The 25,320-nt window shown below is 37.5% G+C and overlaps 1 protein-coding gene across 6 annotated transcripts in view; it reads right to left on the reverse strand.

Annotated features, from left to right (window-relative positions):
• Positions 1-25,320, reverse strand: part of COBLL1 (cordon-bleu WH2 repeat protein like 1) — an 86,536-nt gene that overhangs the window by 19,458 nt on the left and 41,758 nt on the right. For 5 of the 6 annotated variants that reach the window (XM_040602827.1, XM_040602828.1, XM_040602825.1 and 2 more), the window contains exons 2-7: positions 18,581-18,760; positions 11,648-11,849; positions 10,471-10,699; positions 8,761-8,799; positions 7,775-7,869; positions 7,399-7,638 (exon numbers count right to left, since the gene is read on the reverse strand). In XM_040602827.1, the coding sequence (XP_040458761.1) occupies positions 7,399-7,638; positions 7,775-7,869; positions 8,761-8,799; positions 10,471-10,699; positions 11,648-11,849; positions 18,581-18,760 (985 nt within the window). The remainder of the gene's footprint in view (positions 1-7,398; positions 7,639-7,774; positions 7,870-8,760; positions 8,800-10,470; positions 10,700-11,647; positions 11,850-18,580; positions 18,761-25,320) is intronic. The other variant, XM_040602826.1, reaches the window with a different exon arrangement.

The raw sequence follows: 25,320 nt of genomic DNA on the forward strand, positions 1-25,320 counted from the left end.
GACAGCTTTTAAAGACCAAGAGCTAGAGTACTTGGTTGTACACAATAAAAACTATAAAGAGAATTACTCACAAAAGGAAAGATACTGGCACCACATGTCTGTGAAGCAGTGTTTGGCAGCTCCTGTTAGACCTCAGTACAATACCAGAATGAATGAACTGGGATGGTGAAAACCATCCTCTGAGCTTCCCTAGGCATACTGTCATCTGGTTTGTCCCACCTCACTGTCAGGTATGACAGATGCCTTAGATACTTCACTGTTCTGTACAGTGCAACACCATCCAAAATGTTCACAAAATTCTACTACCAATTACTTCAATGCCAAAGCAACCAATTCAAACCTTCTGCAGCGAAGCAGGACTCAGGGTTTTAAGGAGACAAAACAAAGCACCAGGTGAAATGTTCTTTGAAAAGCAGCAAAGGATAGGGACATAGCACTCTACTTCTAATTAAAAAAACTTGCATGCTTGAATAGTTTTTAAAGAAATCAGTTTCTAGATTAAAGCGTCACAGAACAAAAATCGCTTTATGCTTTTATAGCTTCTTACTTACGGTTCCCAAATAATTCTAAAAATAATCATAATTAAAAAAATCAGCATCTGAATTTATGCAGGAGGAGATGTCAAATATAATATTATTTCCCCAAATTAGGCTTTTTTTATTGTCAAATCATTTTCCTCCTTGCTGTTGGGCAATTCTATTTTTTTCCTCTTTGGTAGCTGCTCATGAGGCTGCAGCCTCTCTGTTCTGCACAGAGACATGGTTTCTCTGTTCAAAGGTCTGCACCCTCATCTGCTTCACACAGGCTCCCTCAGCTGACTTAGCTGGCACAGAGCTCTGCGCATACTCGCTCAGCTAAACAGATGTCACCAGAGTTCCCTCCTGCACAGAAAGAGTATGTGTGGAGGGGGGAAATAATGTTCTCAGCATAAGAGCACAAATGCTACTAGAAGATTTTTATAAGCCTTTCTACTGCCCTTTGCATCCAAAGAAATAAACAATTTGCAAAGAGAGATTTCGAGAAAGTACTAAATGTTCCAGTTAAGGTTCAAGTGTTGAACAGATTTTCTCAGGAATTATTCAACATATGAATATTAAGAGCTTTCAAATCCTAACAAAGGCTGTAATGTGAAAATAGTACTTTAAACAGATGGAAAAAGATTAAAATAATGTTATTAAGACTTATCTGACAAAGTATTGGAATATACATCTGGGTGCTCATGTGTCACACCAACTGCCAGTGATAACCACTGTTTTATCAGTTACACTTAAATTAAAACTCATGTTAGCATCACTGAAGTAATTAATCATGCTCGTGCAGAAACACCAGTGAACTCTGTTGTAACTTCCACAACATATGCAGGAGTTCAACTTTTAATATTGTACACTCTCCTCATCCTGCAATAAGCAAGGGTGGATATGAAGCTTTTTAGCCTCAAATGTGTACTGATAAATTTGGCACCAAATCCCACATCGCCCCAAGCAGACACCTGCAGAGGCCAGTGCTTCCCCAGGTCCAGCCTCCGCAAGCAGTAGCAGACACTGTGCCTGGTCCTTCTTACAATTTCAAAAAGCAAAAGAAAGGTAATTCAGCCACGGTAATTTTGCAGCTGGAATGGAAGGGGGGGAAAAAGTATTTGGGAAAGAATGTAGTGGTAGTGGAGCATTTCAGCATGCTGGAAAGTGTACCTCACACCAAGGGTAACTATATACACATTTTCATATGACCAGTACCTACTTCTTTTGCTCCATAGATAACTAGATTTAACAGAAAATATACAGGCGACTGGGATATCAAGGCACACTGCTATCCATATTGCTAGTATTTCTTTCTTCCCTTTGTACAAGTATGTAGGTAAATGTATGTCCATGGAGTAACGGGGCAGGGGAAAATTGTATTTGCTCTTACAAAGATTAACGCAGTCAATTTCTATTACATGACTTAAGCTTCCCAAAATACTTAAATTTAGCCCAAGTACTACAGATGAAGTAATATCCCTCTGACCTATTCGAAAGAAAGGACATACAAAATACATTTGGAGAAACTCAGCTGGTGTTATTCTGTCCAAACACCCTATACTACTATTCTCTCCTATGATTTATCTACACACTTGCCAGTACAGAAGTAAATACAATAAGGAGACAAAGTTATGCATTTGCTATACTAAGAAGTGGATGCATCCAGTGTTCACCACCAATTCTGAATCGTATCAGAATCACATCAAATGATCTTCATGCAAACCTCACCAAGAGCAAACAGGCAGTTCTGAGCATTTTCTTCTCCCAGGTAACCCTGACTCTGTGCAAAACCTCCCTGATGTTCGTGGCGCTCACTGCATCATTGCCAAACTTCTTTCACCATCAAGTTTCAGGCAACTGAGCCTCTGGTGTAATTTCACAAGTATGGAACTCATCCCTCCCAGAAATCTTAACCAAGCTGTTCTGTGGCAGTGGCTAACAGACCTTTTCAGACATACTTTAAAGTTTAGTTGCTTCCCATCCCTCCCCCATTCTCCCATCTTATCCATTTATTTTCAGTGAGATAGACTGGAGATTTAAATTTCTTTAGAAGTTAAGGTTGTGTAAATAAAAGCAAGCTGTATTTCTAGAGTTGAGATCCATCATTTAAAACTTCAGTGTTTTGACTAGAAATCTCCACTTAATTGTTCCTACTCAAGCATAGCTTATGTACGCTCCTTTACAATAACTGAAAACAGTGTAAGGAGAGAAACATCCATGAGATAAAATTAAGATATTGTAGTCTAGTTTTTATAAATAAAGCATTAGGAAGAAAATCAGCAATGGCATTTTGGACATAATCAAATACTTCTCTTTCTTTAAAAGAAAATTTCTTATAAAGAAGTGTTATTACTAGAAAATTGCATCCACTTGTATGAAAATTTTGAAGATACCCATAGTGCATTATACAACAGCACTTTGCAAAAACCCTTGAGTCCTCTCTACTTGCAAGTATATTTTAACTTGCTAGTTCTAAACATACTTCTCACAAGACCCATCATCTCACCCAAAATCAAAAGTGACAAATAAGTGAGCGATTTCGATATTAGACACCAACATGCTCATTTCCAATCTGGTTTAACACAGAAATTTGCTGGACAAACATTAACTATTTAGGCTTATGAGCCATCTTCTGAGTCTCCTATAGAATGAGCAAATCATGCTACATAATAGCTTGTAAAACCTACCCTTACATCCATTGCACCCCCTAAAAGTAGGAACATATCTCCAAAAATTAATGCTACAATCACTCTGAAAATGAGGCAAAAAAAATTCCAACCCTTGTACTATAATGTAACTGCTCATATAAAGGGCAAGCAGTTTCTTTTTTAAGGGAAAAGAAGTGGAGAAGCTGTAGGAGGTAAACATTAAAACCCTTCTTCATACTGTGAGAAACTGGACTACAATACACTGTGAATTTGAAGACAGACAACAGTGAGAACTTTGTTCCCTTAAAGTTGGCTCATTTCACTGTTGTCTGATGTTACTGCTTTGGTATGTTTCTATCAAAACCAGGCAAACAGTTTATCCAGGCAAAACTGACATTGCACTTTGTCTTCCTTGTGTATGTTACAAAAGAGGTTTGTCTATAATAAGGCACATGCAGAAAGTCATCCTGGTCCATAGAAGAAATAAAGTATGTATCCAGTCTGCCAAATAAACTGAAGGGCAGGCTTCAGAATTTAGGCATTCTTAAAAGCAATACGAGTTGCAAGAAAACGCTTCTTGTAAGGCAAAAGCAGATAAAAAATAACCCTTTGGGGAGGGGCAGAATTATCTCCTAAATTTTGTACATTAACTTAATGGGACACTGCAGTAACAGTGAAATTCCCAAGCATACTATATTTATCCCAGCAAACACACCATTCAGCCTGGTGAGCAACCCAAAAAAAGACTTTAAATCCTACCAGCAGGATGCACATTTTCAACAGTGGGGAATATGAGAAACCAAATTCTTATATTGTTTACAATGAAATATCTGTGGTCTAGTGTGACCATTGTACTTGCCTCATTACTGAGAACTAACTTGGATTAAGTGAGTATAAATTGGTCACTTTGGGTTGAGAAACATTAATTCACATGATACAAATGAAAAAATGCTGTCCAACCATCAAAATCGACTTTATTTTACAATGTTTATGTATCACCTCAAATTCTGTATTTATGATGCCAATTCTTTGAATAAAGACTGATTCTATGTATTTAAATAGTGCCCGATTTACTTTATGAAGATGCAATTCCTGTAAATGGCATTTTTATTTAAGTAACAATGTTTTACATGGTGCCTTGACTAGCACCTTGTTTTTAAAAGAACTGCCCTTTATTTTACAGTTAAGAGAAACCAGAAGTCCCAATAGCTAGACACACCTTTTTACTTATTTTAGAGACTTCAGCAGAAACTCTGAGAAACAAGCTTCCGAATCTTTCCCTTGACAGTACTACTCATGCAGTGGTTGATCTCACAGCAAAAACAAGTATTTGTTGGTTTCTGTTAGTGATGGAGCCCTATCATATTTTTTCTGTTCTGTACGTGCATACAGTTTTGAAAAATCAAGAGTCTGTTTCACCCACATGAAATAGAAACGTCTAATTTGGAAGGGACCTTTGAAGATCATTTGGTCCAATCTTCTGCTGAACACAAGGTCCTTGAAAAGGTTATTGCAGGAGCCTGTCAAGGTATGTCTCAAATATTTCTGGTAACGGAGCTTCTACCACTTGAGTGATTTATTCCAGTGTTCAGCTGTTCTCACAGTGATGAGTTTTCCTTCTGTATCTGAATGGCATTTCCTCGGAAGGAACTAGCGCCCATTGGTCCTCACCCTGTCACCATGCATCCAGGCAAAGCATATACCTGTACTTCCCCTGTAACACCTTCTAGGTGTAACACCTTCTAGGTGTCTAGGAAGACTGCAATTAGATCTGTTCTCCAATCTTTAAACATCATAATGGCCTTCCACTAGACTCTTGCCTGTTTTTAGTCTCTACCTGGAACTGCAAAAACCAAATCTGGACATAGCAGTACAGCTGTGACCTAAAAAGTATTGAGTACACTGGATTCAAAGGGGATCACACACCCAGATTCCAGCCTGTACTGGTACTTGGGATTACTCCATACCAAACAGAGACTTTCACATGCATCTTTTTTAAACTTCATTCAGTTCCTCTCTACCACTGTCTCCCTGAATGGTGGATCTTCTGGTGTACCTCCCTCTCTGCTCAGTTTCGTGTCAGCTTCAAGTTTGTTGAGGGTGCATTCAATTCCATCATTTAGGTTGTTTATAAAGGTATTTAACAGTATTTGCCATACTACCAGCTCCTCAGGAACTCCACCTGACAACCAGTCCAACTTTGAGCCATTCATTGACCACCACCATTTGAGTTGTTTAGCCAGCTTTTTGTCCTATCTTGTGGTTCACGGGTCTAGTCCATAGTTTATTTTTTCAACAAAAAATTTTGTGGTAAACTGTGAAAAACACCGTGCTAAAATAAAGGTGGATGACCGCATCCTTTATCCTTGGACTTCGGCTTGCCGCTAACTTACAAAAGCCTTTCTTGTTATTCTTGACACCTCTTGCCACTTTGAGCTCCAGGCTTGCCTTTGCATTCCTAACAGCATCTCTGCATGTCGAAGAAGTATCAATGCATTTCTTTTTGGGAATTACTCTGTCCCCTTCCCATACCTCATACGCTTCTTTTTGCACTTGAGCTTTCTCAGAAGCATGTTCAAATGAGACTATTTATTTTTATTCCTACTCCTTTTCCCACTTAGGGGAATGGACCACTCCCTGTGCTGCAGGAAGGATGTCTCTGAAAATGCCTCAGTGCTTTTCCAAGCAGCAGCTTTATCCTCCAAGGAAGTCTCTCATAGGAACCCTCCTAAGAGTTCCCTGATCAAGTTGAGCAGTATGTACTATGCAGTCCAAATTCATTCATTACATGGTATTTATTGGAAAGCAGGTATTAAAAAGACAAAGTATTTTATATGAATTAATAAAATTCAAAGCACAGAGCAAATATTAACCCACATTTAAGTCCCAAGCTCTGTTTTATCCAAAAAATCACTGTGCAATCAAATCAGAAACAGAAATAACCTTAAAAAACACATGTCAAAGGCTTCTAAGGGACCTGCACAAAGAAGCACAAAATAGAAAATACACACAGAAATATAACTTATTCTGGACTTCTGTCCTTTCTTTGTGAGCAACTCAACTTCAGTCAAATCACTTTAGATGAATAAGAAATGTCAGTACAAAATAATAAATCTAAGCAATTTTGTTGAGTGACAGATCCTAGCCCAGCAGTCATACATTACTGTTAGATATAATAGGATATTAATCATTTAAAGCATGTTGACATTAATAAATTATTTTCAAAAAAAATTGAATTCAATTAAAAGACAAACATGATGAGGTAAAAAAAAGTTCTTCCCTCCCCAGGTCCCTTTTATTAAAATACAGAAAGAAACCTTTGTCTTCTTCAAATGATAAAGCTTTTCAGCAGGACACAATACACAAATTCAGAACTTCTGTTAAACAGTGCTCTCTTGTGGTTCCGTACATTAGTGAAAGAGTAAATAATTGTATAGTCAGTCTGAAATTTCTTGTCTCTGAGTCCAACACAAAATTAATCCCTCAGACTTGTATTTCATTTAGCTCTGCATTTTTCTAGCATGCCAATTACCTCACTAAAGACCACCTTTAGATACCGCACTCAAAGCAAAGCATGAAATAATAATATAACAACAGTTTTAGCCTTGATCTTCAATTGGAATTCACAATTGACAATATGTGCAATATCGAGATAATACTTAATGCATCAATTCTCCCAAATTCTGTTGGCAGAATTTCTGCAATGCATAGGATATATAGGTTACTTAAATACGTAGTCCACATCTCATAGCTTCAACTAAACACGCACCCTTATTTGACTAAAATAAAATTCTTACTTTTAACTTTCTGGGAGCACAAGAATGTTGACTACTCCCCAAGATTTCCACCTTTTTCCAGTAATGTAATGTAAAGAACAAACTACTCATTATCCCATGTAAATATCAAAACATAATTACAAGGTAAAGTGAGACAATGTTCTCATATTTAAATATATAAGCTGTTCATCCAAAAGAAAAAAAGGTGCTCACAATACTGACTTATATAAGAAGTTGGTTTTACCTTTTCAAAATACAGCAGCTACTTCGGAGACAGGTTATAAAGTTTAAAAGGAACAAATCTTTCAATTTCCATAGTTATTTTCAAACTAAAATTTTTAAAAGCAAGTACTATACTTTTATTTCCCATCTATTTCAAGCCTCAGCAGACACCGACAGGGTTATCAGGATTATTATGTCTAAACTTCTTAAGAAAGTGAAGCAAATGTAACTAACCTGTTCGTTCCTATCAAGGCTGTTAGATTTCACAGTATCAGATGCTGGTCTGACTTGGGCTTGTCCAAGGTCCTGGGGAGCACTCTGAGAATTCGGCATAGGTGGCAAAGGAGCTCTCCGTTTCTTTGGCATTTCAGACGGCAGAGTGTTTGAATCATACTGCTTGCTAACAGTGTTAGACCTCGTGATAAATGTTGGCCTTGGCTTGCTCATCAATGGAGTTGCTGGGGCACTGGCAGCCTTGGTGTACAGGGAGAAGAAAGAAAAAACATCCACGTTACTTACACTTTCTGGAAAACAATCAACAGTATTGATTGCTCAATATAGTTCCATAATATAGTTCTAGAAGTTTTGCTTATACCAAATTACATCTTACTTGTTCTTTTTTCTTCTTGCTTCGCTGAAAAAAGCTGAAGAACCCTTTGTTTTCTTTCTCCTTCAGAACATCTAAGTTTTCAGATTGATAGGAGTCTGAAATAGAAGACAACAGTTCTACATGTTATTTACTGCACAGATTATTTCTCCTGCATTCTTACTATTTCACTGTCTGTCATAAGCTTCCTGGAAGGATATACAAAACACATCGTAAATCACCTGCATCAACACTTTTTCTAAACACTGCAAAATGAACAGGTTTCCTACCATCCGTGGTCTTCCTGTCTTTCTCAGAACTCTGAATAGGTGAGATTCAGCTGTTATTAATACCCCTAGCACATAATCCAGCCCATCCTACTTGTCACATGTTATGGTTCATATCACATAGGCTGTAAAAGGAAAAAAGAACATCAGCCTCTCCAGTTCTCAGTTCCTAGCAGTTTCATAGCAGTTTAAACTCATGGCAAAGTGTGAAGTGGTACAAGTCAGGCACAAACCTGCACGTGGTATGACTATGGAGGAAGATCACCGAAACACCTGTCAGACTCCCTGTGTAACTGCATGGCAGTCTTAGTAAAGACAGTCAAGTCCATTCTGGTATCTTGCAGAATTTATCCTCCTTACATTGTATTCATGCAGGCTATTTGTAAATCTAAAGGTTGTGTCTCTAGTTTTTACTAGATTTAACTTTCTTAAAGAAATACCATTGAATACAAATGCAATAAACAACAGAAATCAGCAAAGCCACTATGGGTTCATGGTACACATGTCAGTATAAACATGACTTCAAATTTAATCAGTCTGTCTCGGCTAAAACCACACAGAAATACTTATATATAGCTAGGTATATCCACTCTGCATTATCTTTTAAAATATGCATTTATGACAGGACAGAGATAATTACTCGTGTCACAGGTCACAGCTGAGCAGATGTTATAATAGGAACTTAAATGCTACAGTTTCACTGCCTATTTCAGTAAATCGTACCTTGCAAAGACGGTAAATTTAAATCAACTGGTGATGTGGCTACAGAAAGACAAAAAGAAAGACAGAAAATGTGAATCTAAATCAAGGATGCAGTTATAACTTACAAACACAGAAAGCTGAATCTTCAACATTAGGAAAAAGTAACTGGGGACTTTCCCGCAGTGAAAGGATGTGTATCTGTACTACTGAGTGCTATAAGCCATTTAAGAACTTGAGCCTGAAGACAGTAACGCGGACTGGAATCTTGTAATTAAGGAAAGGCTTCACTTATATTTCTGAAGGAATGAGATAGAATAGTTTGCTCTGTAAGTTTTGGATTGTCTGGCAGTCCAAACTTGAAAAACAAAGAAGAACGTAAAATTAAAATACGATTTGAATAAAATAAAATTTGAGTTTAAATTCTGTTAAGTAAAAGGTACACCTCACCATTCACTTTCATAAAGAAAGCGGTAAATTCAGAGCTTTGAAGATGTCTGCAAAATTGAAATGATGCTGAACTACTTTGTATCAAGAGAACTGAAGTGTATCTGAATTTCCCAGCGGAGCACTGCCATGTAGGAAGCATATATGCCCTCAGATTCTCTCTTAAGGATTTCTGGCTGTTGATTCAAGTGAAGCACACATCACACTGTGCAAAAGGCAGCTCTGCCAGCCTGTAAATGAAAGCAGTAGCCAGACAACAAGCAAGGCAATGCACCATGGGCACATGTAGTCCAAGTAACTTGTTTAGGCAAGTTAAAAATATGTTGTTTTCCAGTGGGGAAGAAAGAGAGATTAAATTTTTGTTTTCTCCACAGGAAAAAGGACATATTTTCCAAATCTGTCATTCTCCCATTGTTCAAGGTAACTAGCCTTTGGGAAGTAACTGAGTGAACTCTTGAAACTGTAAACACCAAACGATAAGGTTATGGTATTTAGGTAGAAGCGAGGTAAAAGACACAAACAAAAAACCCAAACGCCCGCATTTCAGAGCAGAAGTTAAAACAAGCAAATAGTGCAGTGGTCAAGAACAGGAGTGAGACAATATTACTGCATTCTATATTGAGATAAAATTTCCTGTGATAGGTCTCTGAAACAAACCACACTCTATAGAATTTTTTAATCACAGTACAATAAACCCTTCATGAAAGTCAGGCTTACAGCTGAAGCTGAAAGTATGCATAGGAATCTGTACAAATATAAGGAAGTTAGTTCATTGTGCCCCCATTGGACCACAATTAAAAAGAGAATTATTATTCCTTCACAACGTACAAAGTTAGCAAACAGCACTCAGAAATATATATGAACACCATCACAATATTCTAATACCTTTTAAATAATTTAAAAACAAAACTAAATTTCTCCAATGCTTCTGTTCTTTTCAGCTTATCATGATCTATGTGTTTTCTGTGAGCTACGGGAAATACGGTGGGTTTGGCCTTTTGGGGGAAGGCAAGGAAGGAGTTGCTTTTAGGGGATTATTTGTACTTGGCCACCTTGGCTGGTATCTAACACTCTGTTAGAAAATAAAACCTTTATATTGTACTTCGCAAACATAAGTACAAGTAAACTTTTCCCAGTTTCAATTTTGTGGAAGACTAATGAAATATGTACTAAATTGCTAGAAATTAATTTCTTCGTAAGTAAAAAAAATCCCAGCAAAACATACACATTGTTGAAATATTAAGCAATTATTTTTTCTGTAACTGCAACTTTTAAAAGTTGTCTTACCTCGACTGATATCCATGGCATATAATTCTCTTAGTCCAAGGTCATTAAGAGATTTTGTCACATCAAGGGGTTCTTGAGACTGGTAATTCTTCAACAGCAGAGTGTGTGAAGGATCAAATTCACATTTACTACAGATAATTGGTATGAGCTCTTGAAGGGGTGAATGTGGACTGACTCTTACTACTGTCTTCTGCGTCTTCTTGTAGTTTATCACTACCCTTACTGTTTGCTAAAGAGAAGAAAATTACGATAAATACCAGCACAACTTCTGAAACAACTGGTATTTTTATAACAGCTTTACAATAATCACAGAAATTCCACCAATGGCCAATTTCAGCAGCGTTACAGATTCAGAAACACTACAAGAGAAACTATTTTGCAATTCCCTTCTACGCAGTGAAAGGACACATGAACGAGCCTGCTCCTCCTCTAGCGCCTGTCCCTTGACTGTCCAGCAGGACACCTGCCTGGAGTGAGATGCCCTGCTGGGTTACATTAGGCAGCTGTAGGAGTCAGCCAACGAGCCACGAGTGCATGCCTGTGTGCAACACATCGGATGAAGGTAAAAAGGGGAGCAGCAGAGCTCCCTTGGCCCTGTGTAAGTGCTTTAGATAAATTAATTACTATTACTAAATAAATTAATTACGATTGTTCTATACAGCAGAAGGACAGAAGTGGAAGGGAAGATTTAGGCAACACCCAGAAGCTGCTTTAGTACTTCTAAAAGCTCCTCCTGCCTTCTTAAGGGTATATAAAGAAAAGCCCAGTAACAACCAAAAAAGTACAGTATGTATTAAAGGAAAATGAACACACAATCAGAAGAGCATATATTTCACAACATGAAAGATGGTACAAGTTGTTGATTTTCAGATTGTGGAAGGCTGTATTCAGCCACAATTCATCTGCATAATTTGTCAAAAGGACAGTAAGGTGTAGGATTTCAAATAATATTGTCATATTTCCTCCTTTCGGCAACAAAGAAGTTTGCTGCAATAAACTGAGATACATTTTACCTAAGATGAGGTTATGAAGAACATGGAGCCGAGCACTTCACAGGAGTGAGTGGTGAGAGCATGGGAGACAACAGGAAAAGCTGAAACAAAGCCAAGCTAACTGCAAAACTTGTTGAATACAACGGTGATTCTAATTCTCAATATGCTTTAATTTTAGTTCTCACCTCTGGTATAACTGGGGCAGGTTTCTTCTTATCCATTTGTTTTGGCTTTACAATCACCTTTTCCACTTCAAGCGTTCCCACTGGCGTGTTGGGTTTGAATTTAATCTGGCTATTTTCTGCTGATACCAACTCTATACTATAACTTGATGGATTTAAATGATACTGTGCACACAGAAAGATCAGCAAGTCCATCATGGGCTTCCTGTGAAAAACAAATGAGACTGTCACAACTGATGACAATTAAGCAGGCTACAGCGAAAACGTGCTGCTAAACATTTAACTCAAGGCATCCTTCCCTGACTAAATAATTACTGCCAGGCACCAAATTTAAATATCTTCAACAATAAAAAGCACCAAACCCAAGAAAAATCACTGAAAAGAAAATGAAAATAGTTTGCACAAAAGTATGCCAAGCACTTGAATAAAGGTGGATATTTTTGCTTGTGTGAAGTGCTGCTTTCCCTGAGGTCAGCAGGGATATATGGATTAGCCACCTCATTTGACATTCAATAGGAACTGTAGCGGGGGTGATAAATGCCCTGCTATTCATTAAGAACAGTTTCCTTCCAAAGCTTGAAATTTTTATATCCATTCTGAGGTTACAAGGGACTCTATTTTCAGAAATTCTGAGTGTAAGCCATTTGGATGAAGCAGGAGAAATAAAGTTTGAGGAAGTCACCTTTAAAAGAGGTCCTGCATTAGGGATCCCAAAATGAGAGCCAGGTGTTTAATACAGAGGGAAGGAAGCCAAATGACTATATAGCAGTTGAAAGCATTTTCTTGAGCAGCTCTGTGTGATGCGACAGATGTCCTTTTCAAAATGAAGTATGGCAAACCAAATTTTTCATATGTAGTCACTAACTGTACATCCTTGCTCTCTCAGTGCTCAATGAAGAACGTGCAGAACAGCATATTAAGGTAGGCTGAACATACCCAGTTGCTACTAGAATAAATTTATTAAAGCTATACTTTAAACAGAAGTGTCATAAAAGTTTAAAGAGATCAAAGGTAAGAAGAGTATCCTAACTTTGCATGTTACAACAACTGAATAAGGTTATAGAACTATCACATCACTGGAACTGGTCCTTTCTCAGTTTTTAGAGTGAGGTAATCACCCGTAAGAAGCAATTCATTCTGATGCTCCCTGCACCTCTCAGTTACAGCTACAAACTGAAAACTATCACCTGCTCTGTCTGGCAGGGATATTATGAAAATAACTTAAAAGTCTGTGAAGCAATCAAATGCTATGTTAAAAAGAACACTGCATGTGTTTAAGAAAATTAATACAGGTTTTGTCCGGTATGGCTTTATCAGAAATCTTAATATCTTGATGTAATCTCATAACAGATGCAAGTATTATGGTAGTATAGCCAAATGCAGAAATAGATAGCTTCTCTACAAAAAGCCATCAAACAAGGCAGAACTCTAGTATAAGACTGTGAATACCTTTATTAAGTAGGAAGTTAAACCAGACTTTTCATATGATACAGTTCTGTAAAAAGAATTAAGAATGACTCAGCATTAGAAATTACTGTGCACGCTGTGTTGTTCTCCCCACACCCCCTTTAATTTTATATATATATACACATATATAAAATTATATATAGTAGAATATAATGTCTGCTTTCACCTGGTCTTAAAGAACAAGCAGTCTTTAAGCAAATTGTCTTCTGATTACTAGAAGCAGGGCTGGACTCTCTGGTGTACATGCTGCACCTCCAGAAGATGGAAAGAGTTGGAAAGTTGACAGATAAAGGTACTGCAGACCTGTTACTACTTTTTTTTCTCAGAGGGAACTTTCTACCTACTTAAGTGGCAGAATACTTGCCTCAGGAGACAAAGGCAGGAGGAAAGGAACAATAAAACAAAAAGCCATATAGAAATAATGCTCCAAGGTGTCAAAAAAACAGCTATCAGATGGTCTGAAGAGGTATAGAAGAATGTATGTAATATATTCCTGTGCTTTTGTCTAGGTGATATGTATCAGTTTGAGGAATACCATGAGAAAAACACTGAGCACTGCAGACATAGCTAAACCAGAGAGTTTATTTCAATTCTTCTCTCACACATATCACAACATGCTCCAGTTAGAAGAAAGAAGGAACTACTCTAGCCTAACCCATAATAGAACAAGTACATCCATCTCACCCTAACAAGAACGAAGCTGCAAACGCAGAGAATGTCATTCCCCCACTTCACAATGGGGCAGGGCAGGGGAGGGGAGGAGGGAGCCAGCGCAGACAGCAGACACCACTTCTGCAGTGACCTTTCTGGTTATCAGCCTGTCCAATAGGTTACCCATTACTTTTTTTCTGGTGCATTTTTATACACTGACTAGCTTTAAAAGCTGCCCTTACTCTGGCCTTCAGTTATTGGAAAAGGGTAAGAACAATAAAGATGACCAGGACGAGAATTCACACGCAAAGTTTGCCAAAAGCTGTCCAGTGGAAATGCACCACGATGACAGGGGCAAGCCCTCACATTAAGCACAGTCACAAGAAGTGACAGAATGATAAGCAAGAAACATAGCTGCTTACAAACAGACAGGTACATGCAAATTAGTACATGAAAACAGCGATTCAGTGCAAATTTGCTTTCTGCTGGTACTTCCAGAAATTACCTGCTTGACTGGAGGATGCTAGATTTTAAATTCCCCCCCTCCACTGGAGGCCAAGACACTTTTAACAACTGCTTTAGACAGATATTCCTACAGTGGTACCAAAAGCAATCTCTTTTTGAAATCACATCCTCCAAAACTTGTAAAACTATTTTCTGCTAAAGGCTTCAAGGATTGCAGGTAGAGGAATACATGTATCACAGCAAATTTAACGACTTCCATAATTAATATTTAGTAAAACCCAAAGAAGCAGCCATCAGCTGTCTCTGAGTTCACCACCTACTTGTCTTCCTTTAATTTCAGTAAAATCTTTATTTGCAATTTCTTTAACTTCACTACATTACCTAGTTTTCTGGAAACCTCTGATCATAAATTTACGTACATGTTTCTGCACCCCTCCATCTCTCATCTGTTTTCCTCTGGTCACTCCTACCTGCCTAAGCTAATAGCAGCCTCTCATTACATCACATAACTGATAGTTAAATGATGAACCTTCATGTAGAATGTCTCAAACCATGTCATGTTTGTAACCAACAGTGAAAGGTGTCACTTCAACTACTGGATTAATTGTTTAAAGGAAAAAATGCACCAAATTCCTACGCTGCTTTCCAAAAACAAGGGTTAGATATTTGCTACTTTGTTTTTTTAAGGTGAGATTCTTACACAGTCAAACTTTCGAAGCAAGGTCTTGCTATCACAAGACTCACTGTAAGCACCACTGAACAAACAAAACTGAGAAGCCACCAGAAGTATTCCTAGGTAGGGATGGAATGGGGCTGGGGGAGTAGAGAAGAAACCAACCTATACACAGTGTGGCTTTCTATAGATCTCTGATCATGTAAGCCTATAGCTTCATGGCCTTCCTTGCAAAATATTTACTAATCCTACTCTCTAAAGAGAAAAAGACATTTATTTTCATGGAGAACAACAACAAAAAACCATCACCAACCCCCCCAGAATTTGTTAGTAACAAACCTAAGTACAATAGGCTTTGAAAAGTAGGGCAACACCACAAAGCTTGTTATTCACTAGCTAGCTATACGGAGTAAATCAACAGTTTATTAAGAATACCCTAATGACTGAAAATACTCAAGAATGGATCAAATAGAAACACACAAAGGACTCTAAGAAACAAACTCAGCAAAGCTAAGGTCTCTCAGAAAGGTGTCTGAAACTGAAGCCCTAAACATACTACCCTGCAAAACTATGTTTGACACAATTTCCAAATAAAATGCACATCACTAACATATTGGCCCTTGAAATCTCTACATTAATTTACTTATGCATACAACTGAAACTAATTAATCTCAAGAAAACTTTCTCAAACTCTGCATCTCTTCCTTGTGGGAAAACAAGAAACTAACTTATGATCAGACTGCTAAATAAAATACTTCAAGCTATTTTTTTTCTTTGGCTACAGAAAATTCTTCAGCCTTATGCTGTATTTAGAACCAATGAAGAAGAAACAGAAACTTCACTCTGAAATACACTCCCACTTAAAAAAAAAAAAAAAGGCAGCTTCATTTATTCCTTACCATGAACAGCAACATACCTTCACTTCCTACCACTCATTGCTCCTACTGTGTTTTTGGGGGAGTTGGTTGGTTTTAAATAACTGTTTGCCTGAGCTCCCTCCCAGGAATCCTGGTGATAAGAATCTGCAGTGCCATTTGCATTTTCCTAACAGATTAATCGAATCACTATCATCAACTAATACAAAATACAAATTGATGCCCAGGCTTAAATAAAAGAATCCACCCCTGCCTGAAGTTTCAGAATGAGAAATGTGCTATTTCAGTCCTCCTTCCTTTTTTAAGTCTCTCAGGTTTTGCTTTAGTTTTATACATCAAATCAAGGATCAAAAATTATTCTCTCTTGTAATCTTTTTCTCTAAAACCCCTTTTGGATTTCATTCTGACCTTCTTCTGCCTACTTCTGCCCACTTGGGATATTCATCTACATAACACCTTGCTTTGTTCTACATAGCTCTTGCTATCCACTATGCCAAATCAGGGAGCAAGCCAACACAGTTTTATCTGAGAACACTAGAGAAGTTTCTTCTAGGGGACTATGACATTTGAGCACATGGCTATAGAAACTGAGTTTTGCTTTTTCTAGTATGAGATTTAAATAAGGTATTCTCTCCTCAGGAGCTCTGAAGCTGCTTATCTCTGATTATGAACAGGAAAGAGACAAATTAGCAATTTATCTGTATGTCATTTCTAGACAGAGCAAAACTAGTTTGAAGTACATTTCACAGCGAGCTGCAGGTCCTGCACAGTATTTGCTCTCATTCTGAGGGAGCCTAGCAGTGCTAATATAGGATCTTATTTGCAAAAGAGCCATTTATGTGATTAACCACATAGAGTACCTTGATTGTGAAAAAAAAAACAAACCAGTAACTGTGGGATAATAAAACTGATTGGGAAATGTGTGCAACTCCTGATAAGCCTAGGGCCTGTCATGAACACTGGGTAATTATACACAACATAATTTGACCGAGTGAAGATACATACAACGTTCCTTTCTGGCACTTTGTTCTTAGTAAAGCAATACAGAGGGCACACAGTACTCCTAAGTGTGGGCAAAGGAAGCTAAAAGAAGTGCCTGACAGTGTACAGATGGAGTCTCACCTTTAAGAAATTTAAAAAAAAAGAGTGATGCATCACATTTACAGACAGCAATATTCCTTGCTGCAAACACACTAGCAAGAATACCATAAAGCATCATAGTGGCATCAATTACTTCAGATAATTTCTTTTGAGAAATATAACCTCAGAGTTAAGTTATCCTGAAAATCACAGGTGGTGTGTAGGTCAGGGTGTGTAGGAGGGTGTGTGTGTGAGGATCCACAAAAGTTCCTCTACTGCAGCTCTTGTGAACAAGCTGGTATTTGATGTCTAAGCAATGACCTCATGAACTCTAGCAAATGACAAAACATGCAAACAGGCTCAAGCCAGACTTTATCTCTCATTAAGAAGTGAAGCAGGTGTAACTACACACTTACATTACCTGGTTTGAATGAACAGATAAAACAAATCAGCCTGCTTGCTTTCAGTTGCAAGACACTGGCAATACACTAACACAAGCACAACATACAAATAGTTTTCTTTATTTCAGCTTAGAAAAGCAACAAACTGGCATCCTAATTGTTCTGATCCATACAAGGACTTGCATAGGAGCCTTCTTAGTAGACCTGCTATGATAATTAATATAACATTTTAAGTCCCAGGATTTACGATTTCACCTCACCAGTCAATGTCCAGGTCTTTCCCAGCTAAAGGTGACTTGAGTTATACACACAACGTATAATACCAATTAGCAGACTGAAATATATATTTCAGATTAAAACCAAATTAAGCAAAATATATTTGTTAAAAAATAATTTTTCCGAAGTTGCAGCTAGAAACTATTTCCTTGAAGCGTTATAGATCTTGCCTGAAGTGATGACACCTTCTTTTAGGACTGCTAGTAGTCTATAGGTTGCACTGCTGAGCAAGTACCAAACACATGACTGTACCCAAATAGGATGCGGGAACTCATCCTTAAGTCTAACAGGGAAAACACATGGGAAAATTCAGTGACTCACACAAACCAATATTTTTCTAGAGATGTGCAGTAACTAGAAAGAACAACAGGTATGGCTATACATCCTGATAGGTGCCATATGGAATTTCTGAATCTCAAAATACAGTCTTCCCAAGAGGTAGATAAACGTGTATGTTTCCACACCTACCCAAAAATCATAGTAAAATCATAGAATCATTTAGGTTGGAAAAAGACATTTAAAGGTCATAGAGTCTAACACTGCCAAGTCTGCCACTAAACCATGTCGCTAAGCACCACATCTGCACATCTTCTAAATACCTCCAGGGATGGTGACTCCACTACTTCCCTGGGCAGCCTGTTCCAATGCTTGACAGCCCTTCCAGCAAAGAAATTTTTCCTAATATCCAACCTAAACCTCCTCTGGTGCAACCTGAGGCCATTTCCACTTGTTCTGTCGGTTCTTCTCTGGGAGAAGAGACTGACATCCACCTCATTACAATCTCCTTTCAGGAAGTTGTAGAGAATGATAAGGTCTCCCCTGACCCTCCTTTTCTCCAGGCTAAACCACCCCAGTTCCCTCAGCCGCTCCTCATAGGTCTTTTTCCCTAGACCCTTCACCAGCTTCATTGCCATTCTTTGGACGCACTCGATGTTCAGGCTTACACAACTCCTGCATTTTACTGAGAGATTAAAACCTGGGTGAAGGTTGCAGTAAATTGTAGCAAGAAAAGAAGATTAAACAAAAAATGTCATTGCGTGTAACTTACCTCCCATTTACTGTAGTATACTTGATCACATCTCCTGGCAGGACCACGGATAGTTCAATATCTTTATCAATCACATCCTCTTTCTGTTCCATTATGAGGTTAGCTGATTCTGTCTTATCAAACGGAGAAACAGCAATGGGCTTTGTTTCAGATGGAGGCGGTGGCGCTTTAGATTTTCTTCTGAAATAAATGGATGAATATTAGAAGTCAAGTATGTTTTTATATATATGATTCCATACCAGCGAACAAATGTCAGAACAGGAATGAATCACAATTCATTCTTTTCACTCAGACTGTGTAAGTGATATGTGCAAGGAAGGGATGACAGAATATTTTAAACACTATCAGTGGTGACAGAAGATACAACAGGCTAAGGTATCCATTATGTGTGTGTATATATACATAAAAAAAAAAGACCCAAATAAACCAAGCCCCAAACAGAAATGTTTTTTTTAATATATCTTAAAAAAGGTAAATTATTTTGTTTTCCCTCAACTTATGCAAAGGACCTGTTTGTGTGTTCTCCAAACAGATTTAATGGATTAGTATAAACAGAAACACTGTACTATGCATTATGAAGCCACATGGCACTGACAGTAGGTTTAATATATAGCATAGATAGGAGAGGGAATAATCACACTTTTCCTCCCCATATTTCTTCTTTTGATTATTAAAATCATTCCAACAAATCGTACCAGCTGTAGCCTATTTAATTCTATACAGTAATAAAACACCAGTATAACCAATACTGCTGTGTTGTAATACTTCTTGGCATTTCAGTCATAATATGCTTTTGTATTTTCCGCTCACAAAAGCTGATTTCCTATTTTAATTTTCTCACTATCCTTTCCCATCTTACAGAAAAACCAGTATACTCCTGAATGCAGAGTGACCACTAAATAGGTTTCACTCATTTCACTTAAAAAAAAAAAATCCAAAATGGTATAAAAGGAAAACTTTCTACACCTCTTAAATATGTTTATGTTACAGTAAAATCTGAAGGCAGGACTATCACTTCGTACAACATATAGTCCGGCATTCCCTCTTACTCAAATAACTTTACACAATTCACTGATATTGCCACAACGAATAGCTACTATTATTAAGAATTTCAGTATTAGAAACAAAACCAAAACCACACCACAGAGACACATTACCTCATGAGAACTTTTAAATTTTTTATACATTCTTTTAAAAGGCTTGAATGGAACCACATTCACCAAAATTCAAAATACATTTCAAACGTAATGCACAAAGGTTCAAAAAATACGCTGGCAATTTAGATTCTGGAGCTGTACCAAAGTCTGTTTACTTTAAATGTAACAAAATAAATTAACTTCTATAATTGTCCTACAGAATTGAAACAAAAGATCTAGCAATTAGAACAACAATTAGATCTAACAAATCGAAACACACATCTTCCCTGGGAAAATAAAGTTTAAAGTCACTCACAATGAAGAGCAAACAAGGTCCAGAGCAGCACTGCAAAAGACGACTGTGTAATGAGACTTCACATGACCGATCTGTTGCTGAAAGTGCTTAGAGTTTTGAACTTCAGAACTCCGAGCTGAATAATTAACTATTCACAGCCTCTCAGACTGATCGGGAGTGCTCACAGACCTCCACACACACTGAATGAGAATTTGCCATCAAAATTGATACCTCCTCTCTGTGAATGTTTTAAATTAGGGTTTTGGTGCATTCTGCATACAATTCAAGATGTATGGCCTTATCTGCAAATTTAACTTTTGTCTCTACAGCAGCTTGGTTGGGTTGTTTCTGGGTTACATGAACATTGCAAAATGTATGAATCAAACTTTTTACTCCTCCCTCATTTGGGTTTTTTCTGTGTGATTTTTAGCTTTCATATAACTACCAGAAAGAACTATTAGCCAATACAAAGCATCAATAAAACCTTAAAAAAACCCCAAACAAACAAAACCAAACCCACAACAAAAAAATCCTTGCCCTATGACATTAATCATAAAAAAAAAATCTAAACCCAAAGTGAGTCACTACTGCTTTTCCCCTTTTTTACTCATTCTTATATCTTTAAGTGATTTCAAACAACTGTTAAAAGATATTTATCAGGTCTGAATTCAGATTTTAATCTTTGCAGAGTACATGCCACAGAGATTTGTTTGCAAATGCCAGTGGCCTCTACTTTGCATTAAGCAGCTGACTGCAATTTCATTGCTGGAGCTCCATAATCATTGGTGAGTGCTTAATCACACACGGCAATACGTGCATGGTCCACATCAATAAAATGTAGCTCTATTTGTACACTAACTTACACTGTAGAGAGCTAGAACCAATAAAATACTCCTGTCAAAACTCATGTGCAACAGCTAAATAGCTGAGGTTGCATGTACTTACAAAGAACACGCAACACGTGGGGTCAGTCTGCTAGTGAGGTCAGCTGAATCCCCACACACACCACCGCAGAGCTATGCACCCTGCCCATCTCTAGCACGCCTGGGTGTTCTTATATGGTTAGTTATGCTAACATTTCCCACCCCACACAAAGGAGGAAAAATCTCCAAGTATACTTTCTCAGAAGTTACACTGAGCTTTTGGCAAACCCTTATTAAACAACAGGGATGCCAATACATTCATTTTGTTTCCACATGCTGTGTGTGTCTCTACTTCATTTTCTACCAATTCACTCATGTCTCATTCTGAGCTCAAAGTATTTACATTTGGTCTTACAGCTTTTTTGTTTCTTGAGTTTGTGTCTCTGTCTTCCCACAGAAGGCCTGCACCTCCTGTGCCCCACAGCTGGTACTGGGCAGCAAGAAAAATCCAGGTTTACCATGATTACATCTACAGGTGCAAATCAAACGCAGCAAGCAACAGGACAGTGGAAATACACTTGCAGGGGTAGTTTTAACCTACAAACCCTCTCCTCCTCTTTTGCATTTTGGGGCCTCCATGAAGATGACACAAATGATTTCTCTGACAAAGGCATCCTCCACATGGCATTTTATTCAAACACCAAAAAATAAAACCAGCATTATCCAAGTAACTCCGAGTATGCCATAATTTCAAACACTTATCCATTGTAAAGAACAAACAAACAAACAAAAGCCCAGTTCTCTTTTGCCTCTTCACCTCTACCAGATACTTGGCAAACCCAAGAGAGCTGCCAAAAAGACAGAGTGGTTAAGATAGTTTTTTCTCCTGAAAAGAAAACTCATGATTTCTAGCAATACAGAATACAACCATAACAAAGAGAATAAATTCCTAATCATATAAAAACAACACTTCAGAGATCAGAAAAAAGAGGTTCAGTAAATGGTCTCGTTCACAGCACCTTTGATGTTCAGATAACTTCCAGGTGTGCAAGGAGCTAAGCAGACCTATTCTAATTTTCAAAGTAAACATTACGAGGAGTTAGAAAAACCAAAATCATACTATTTCTTTTCGTTGCTACTACAGAACTACAGGAAAGCTGCAGGGAGAATCAAAGTCCAATTTATTTAGCTCTGACATGGAGTTAAAAGAGAAATTGTAACCAAATAAAGCCACAGCTCATAATAAGAACTCCTCTGGAGATCGTGCTGCAGTATCCTATACAATGCGGGTCCTCACTCATTCCTTATCTCCATAGGGTCCAGCCCCATCACCAGCCTGACCTTCCCTACACCAGGCATTAAAACTGCCAATCTCAACTCAACTGAAGGGATGTGCTCCCCACAGTTTATCACCAGATAAACAATTCCACTTACGTATTATGCTTTAACAGCCTGAATGTCATCTTCTGTTTAATCCATTGCTTAAAACAAAGCAGGAAAGCAGTAAATAGAATTTTTCTTCTCTGATTCTTCCTCGCCCTGAAAAAGGCAACCAAAGGAACATCCGCAGCACTCTCACAGGGTCCCACAGACACAAGCTGGTGCAGCCTGGGCAGAGTTTTTATTTCCCTTGTAATAGTGCACCTGGAGCCCACTGCTTATACCAAGACTTTCAGCTAGCCCTCATCTTGTGAGATTATATTGTTCCCAAGGTATTTGATTTATATTGCTTAGAAATTTAAATTTCTGAAGTCCTACTTGCAATTCCCACCAGTCTTTGTGATAAAATACAGTTTCTGTAAAGACCCTAAGTAATTCTTTCAGCCAAATACAGGTAGAAGAGTTTATTATTTTTTTAAGAAAAACAATACATCTTTTAAAATCAAATGCAAGGCCATGAAGTCAACATTTTATGTGCTTCAGATCCCACTTCTACAGAATAAAGTGTCATTGCTATATCTCAGCATATTTCCTGCTTGCCAAACGAAATAATAGTGTCAGAGATCTGAATGTGTGGAAGCCCTCTTTAAAATAAAGGTCCAGCACAGTAAATAAATAAAACTTCTATTTATTTGATTTTCAAAAAATTCCTGTTAGAAAGTTACAAGCAGTATATTTTTAACCATCAGTAACTAGACAAATACACTTTAAAATAATGAGAAATACTTGAACTGACGGTGACCTGGATGTTCCAGTTATTGCAAGCATTTCCTTTTGATAAGGATCACTTTCCCCCCCAAAAAAATAGAGAGAAAAAAGAGAGGAAATTATCTGTCAGATTTGTAAATAACTAAAGACTACAGCATTAAAAAAAAAAAAAAAAATTACCTCTTCAAATCTTGGCATCAAGAAATACTAATGTTTACAACACTTCCCATTTTGAACACAATTACATGAGACGCTATACAAAGACAGCTTGACAGTCCCCTCACCATCTCTCAAGTTTTCTATAGCAATCACCCAGGACAGCAAAGGTCATAAGGAACCATCACCTGAAATTCAGTCATCTCTCAGGTACTAAAAAAATTCATTATACACCTTCTACTGCAAAACAGATAGATTTATTTGTTAATTTGACTTATGGCATCATGAAGAGCATTGGTTTATGCAATGAGCAACTACACATTCTTTTGTATCAAACTTTACAAAATTATGTATGCCAAAAGTATGAGCAGTACTTCATTATATTCTCAAAGTCAGAAAAGGATCAAGTTCTTCTAAGATCACATCACAAGAGGAAAAAGGCCACTGCAATAAAATTCTTCTAGCTCTTTCTTGCCTTTGACCTCTCACCCCAAGCAATTATTATAATGCTTTCTCCATTATTACAGTAATGCTGCTACACCATTATAGCACACAGCAAAAACCTTGCAAATCAACCAAGGAACAGCTAACAAGGGTTCAAACCCACATTAAGCACAATAATTACCATTGTTTACAATAATACATCAGTTTTGGTCAAGAGTTATAAAAATATATTTAAACCCAATTTCGCCTATAAGCATTCCCAGCCCAATACTCATCTTTAATACTCACAGAACAAATTTGTCTTCTACACTAAACAAAGACCATGGAAGCACCAACTTTCCTCCTGTTTCTTCAGTTCCTTCTTCAGGGATTATGGTTTCATAGCACCACCACTGCACATCTTCAAAATCAAACACTACTTGCTAGGGAAAAGCTTGGAGACAACACCTGCAGCATTACTATCTGATCTGCTCACCATAGTCCAGCAAATGACTGAAGTTATCAAGGCAAGTCACTCAAAAAATCAGCTACATATATTTCAGGGCATACGTATCGATAACTTCTATATTAAAAATAAATAAATAAAAAGAAGAAGAAAAATAGAGGGCAAGTATTTCTAAGACATAAATATTCAGTAAACCACATTAAGTTAGTTTGCAAGGCAGAGCTCCCAAACTGGGACTTTATAATTACATAATCAAACACATGAAAAACTGAGTATTTAAAATAAGTGTCTATTGTTTATGGGCCAGTCTGAAAGGTCGGTTTCATCTGCAGTACAAACACGGATATTTTTGTTTTCTTTCCTTTAGTGAATGCAATTTTCATTCTTATTTTCATCCTTATTGCTCTTAATCTGAATACTAACAATAGCATTGACATATGTATTCCGCATGGAGTATTTTTCTTTTAGCCTGGGAACTGGAATATATGGCTTTTGTAGTTATAGTAGCTACAGAGATAGGTGTTGTAAAGACACTCTGCATAACCTCGTGATAGACCAAAATTAACATACTCAAGAAATAGGACTGCTACTCTTCCCACCCCTATACCCACTGGTGCAGCAAAATAGCCTACATATGAGCTCAGGATTTATCTTCTATGCATGTGAAGCTTTTTTTCCTGTCTATGATCTGGTATTTGGCATCTAGTGTCTTAAAGGAAAACAAACCTAGAGATCAGTGAAAACACAGAATTTAACAAGGAGTAATGTGTAACAAGATACATATTTTCATTACAAATCTGTATTTAAAAACAAAACCTTACTTAATAGCTCACATCCTACAATATACAAGTTTGTATTTTCCTGTGTGCTATTAGCAAAGAGCAGAAAATTCCCATGTTCCTAAATTATCTGTTCATCATTATGTGGAAACATTGCACAAAATCAGTTAAAGTCAACAATGTCACACTGCATCTAGCTACAATGGTGTATGTGCACAGTTACTGCAAGCACATATCAACATTTTAGAGAAAATACAGTTGCTCTATACAACACATTTTATGTTATGGCATACCCATTGGCAAATTACAGTTCACTGCTTAGGTCCTCTGATCAGGGCTTGAAATGAGAAGTACCTAAATTTACTCACCTTCTGCTACCTTTAAAGTTGCATTGTCCCAATTTTATCTCTAATACTCCTCCAAATAAGACTGCAAGCCAAATCTAATTGAGAATAATTATTGCAGAAGAGTATG

This window comes from Falco naumanni, chromosome 8 (genome assembly GCF_017639655.2).
Source record: "Falco naumanni isolate bFalNau1 chromosome 8, bFalNau1.pat, whole genome shotgun sequence".
Classification (NCBI taxonomy): Eukaryota; Metazoa; Chordata; class Aves; order Falconiformes; family Falconidae; genus Falco; species Falco naumanni.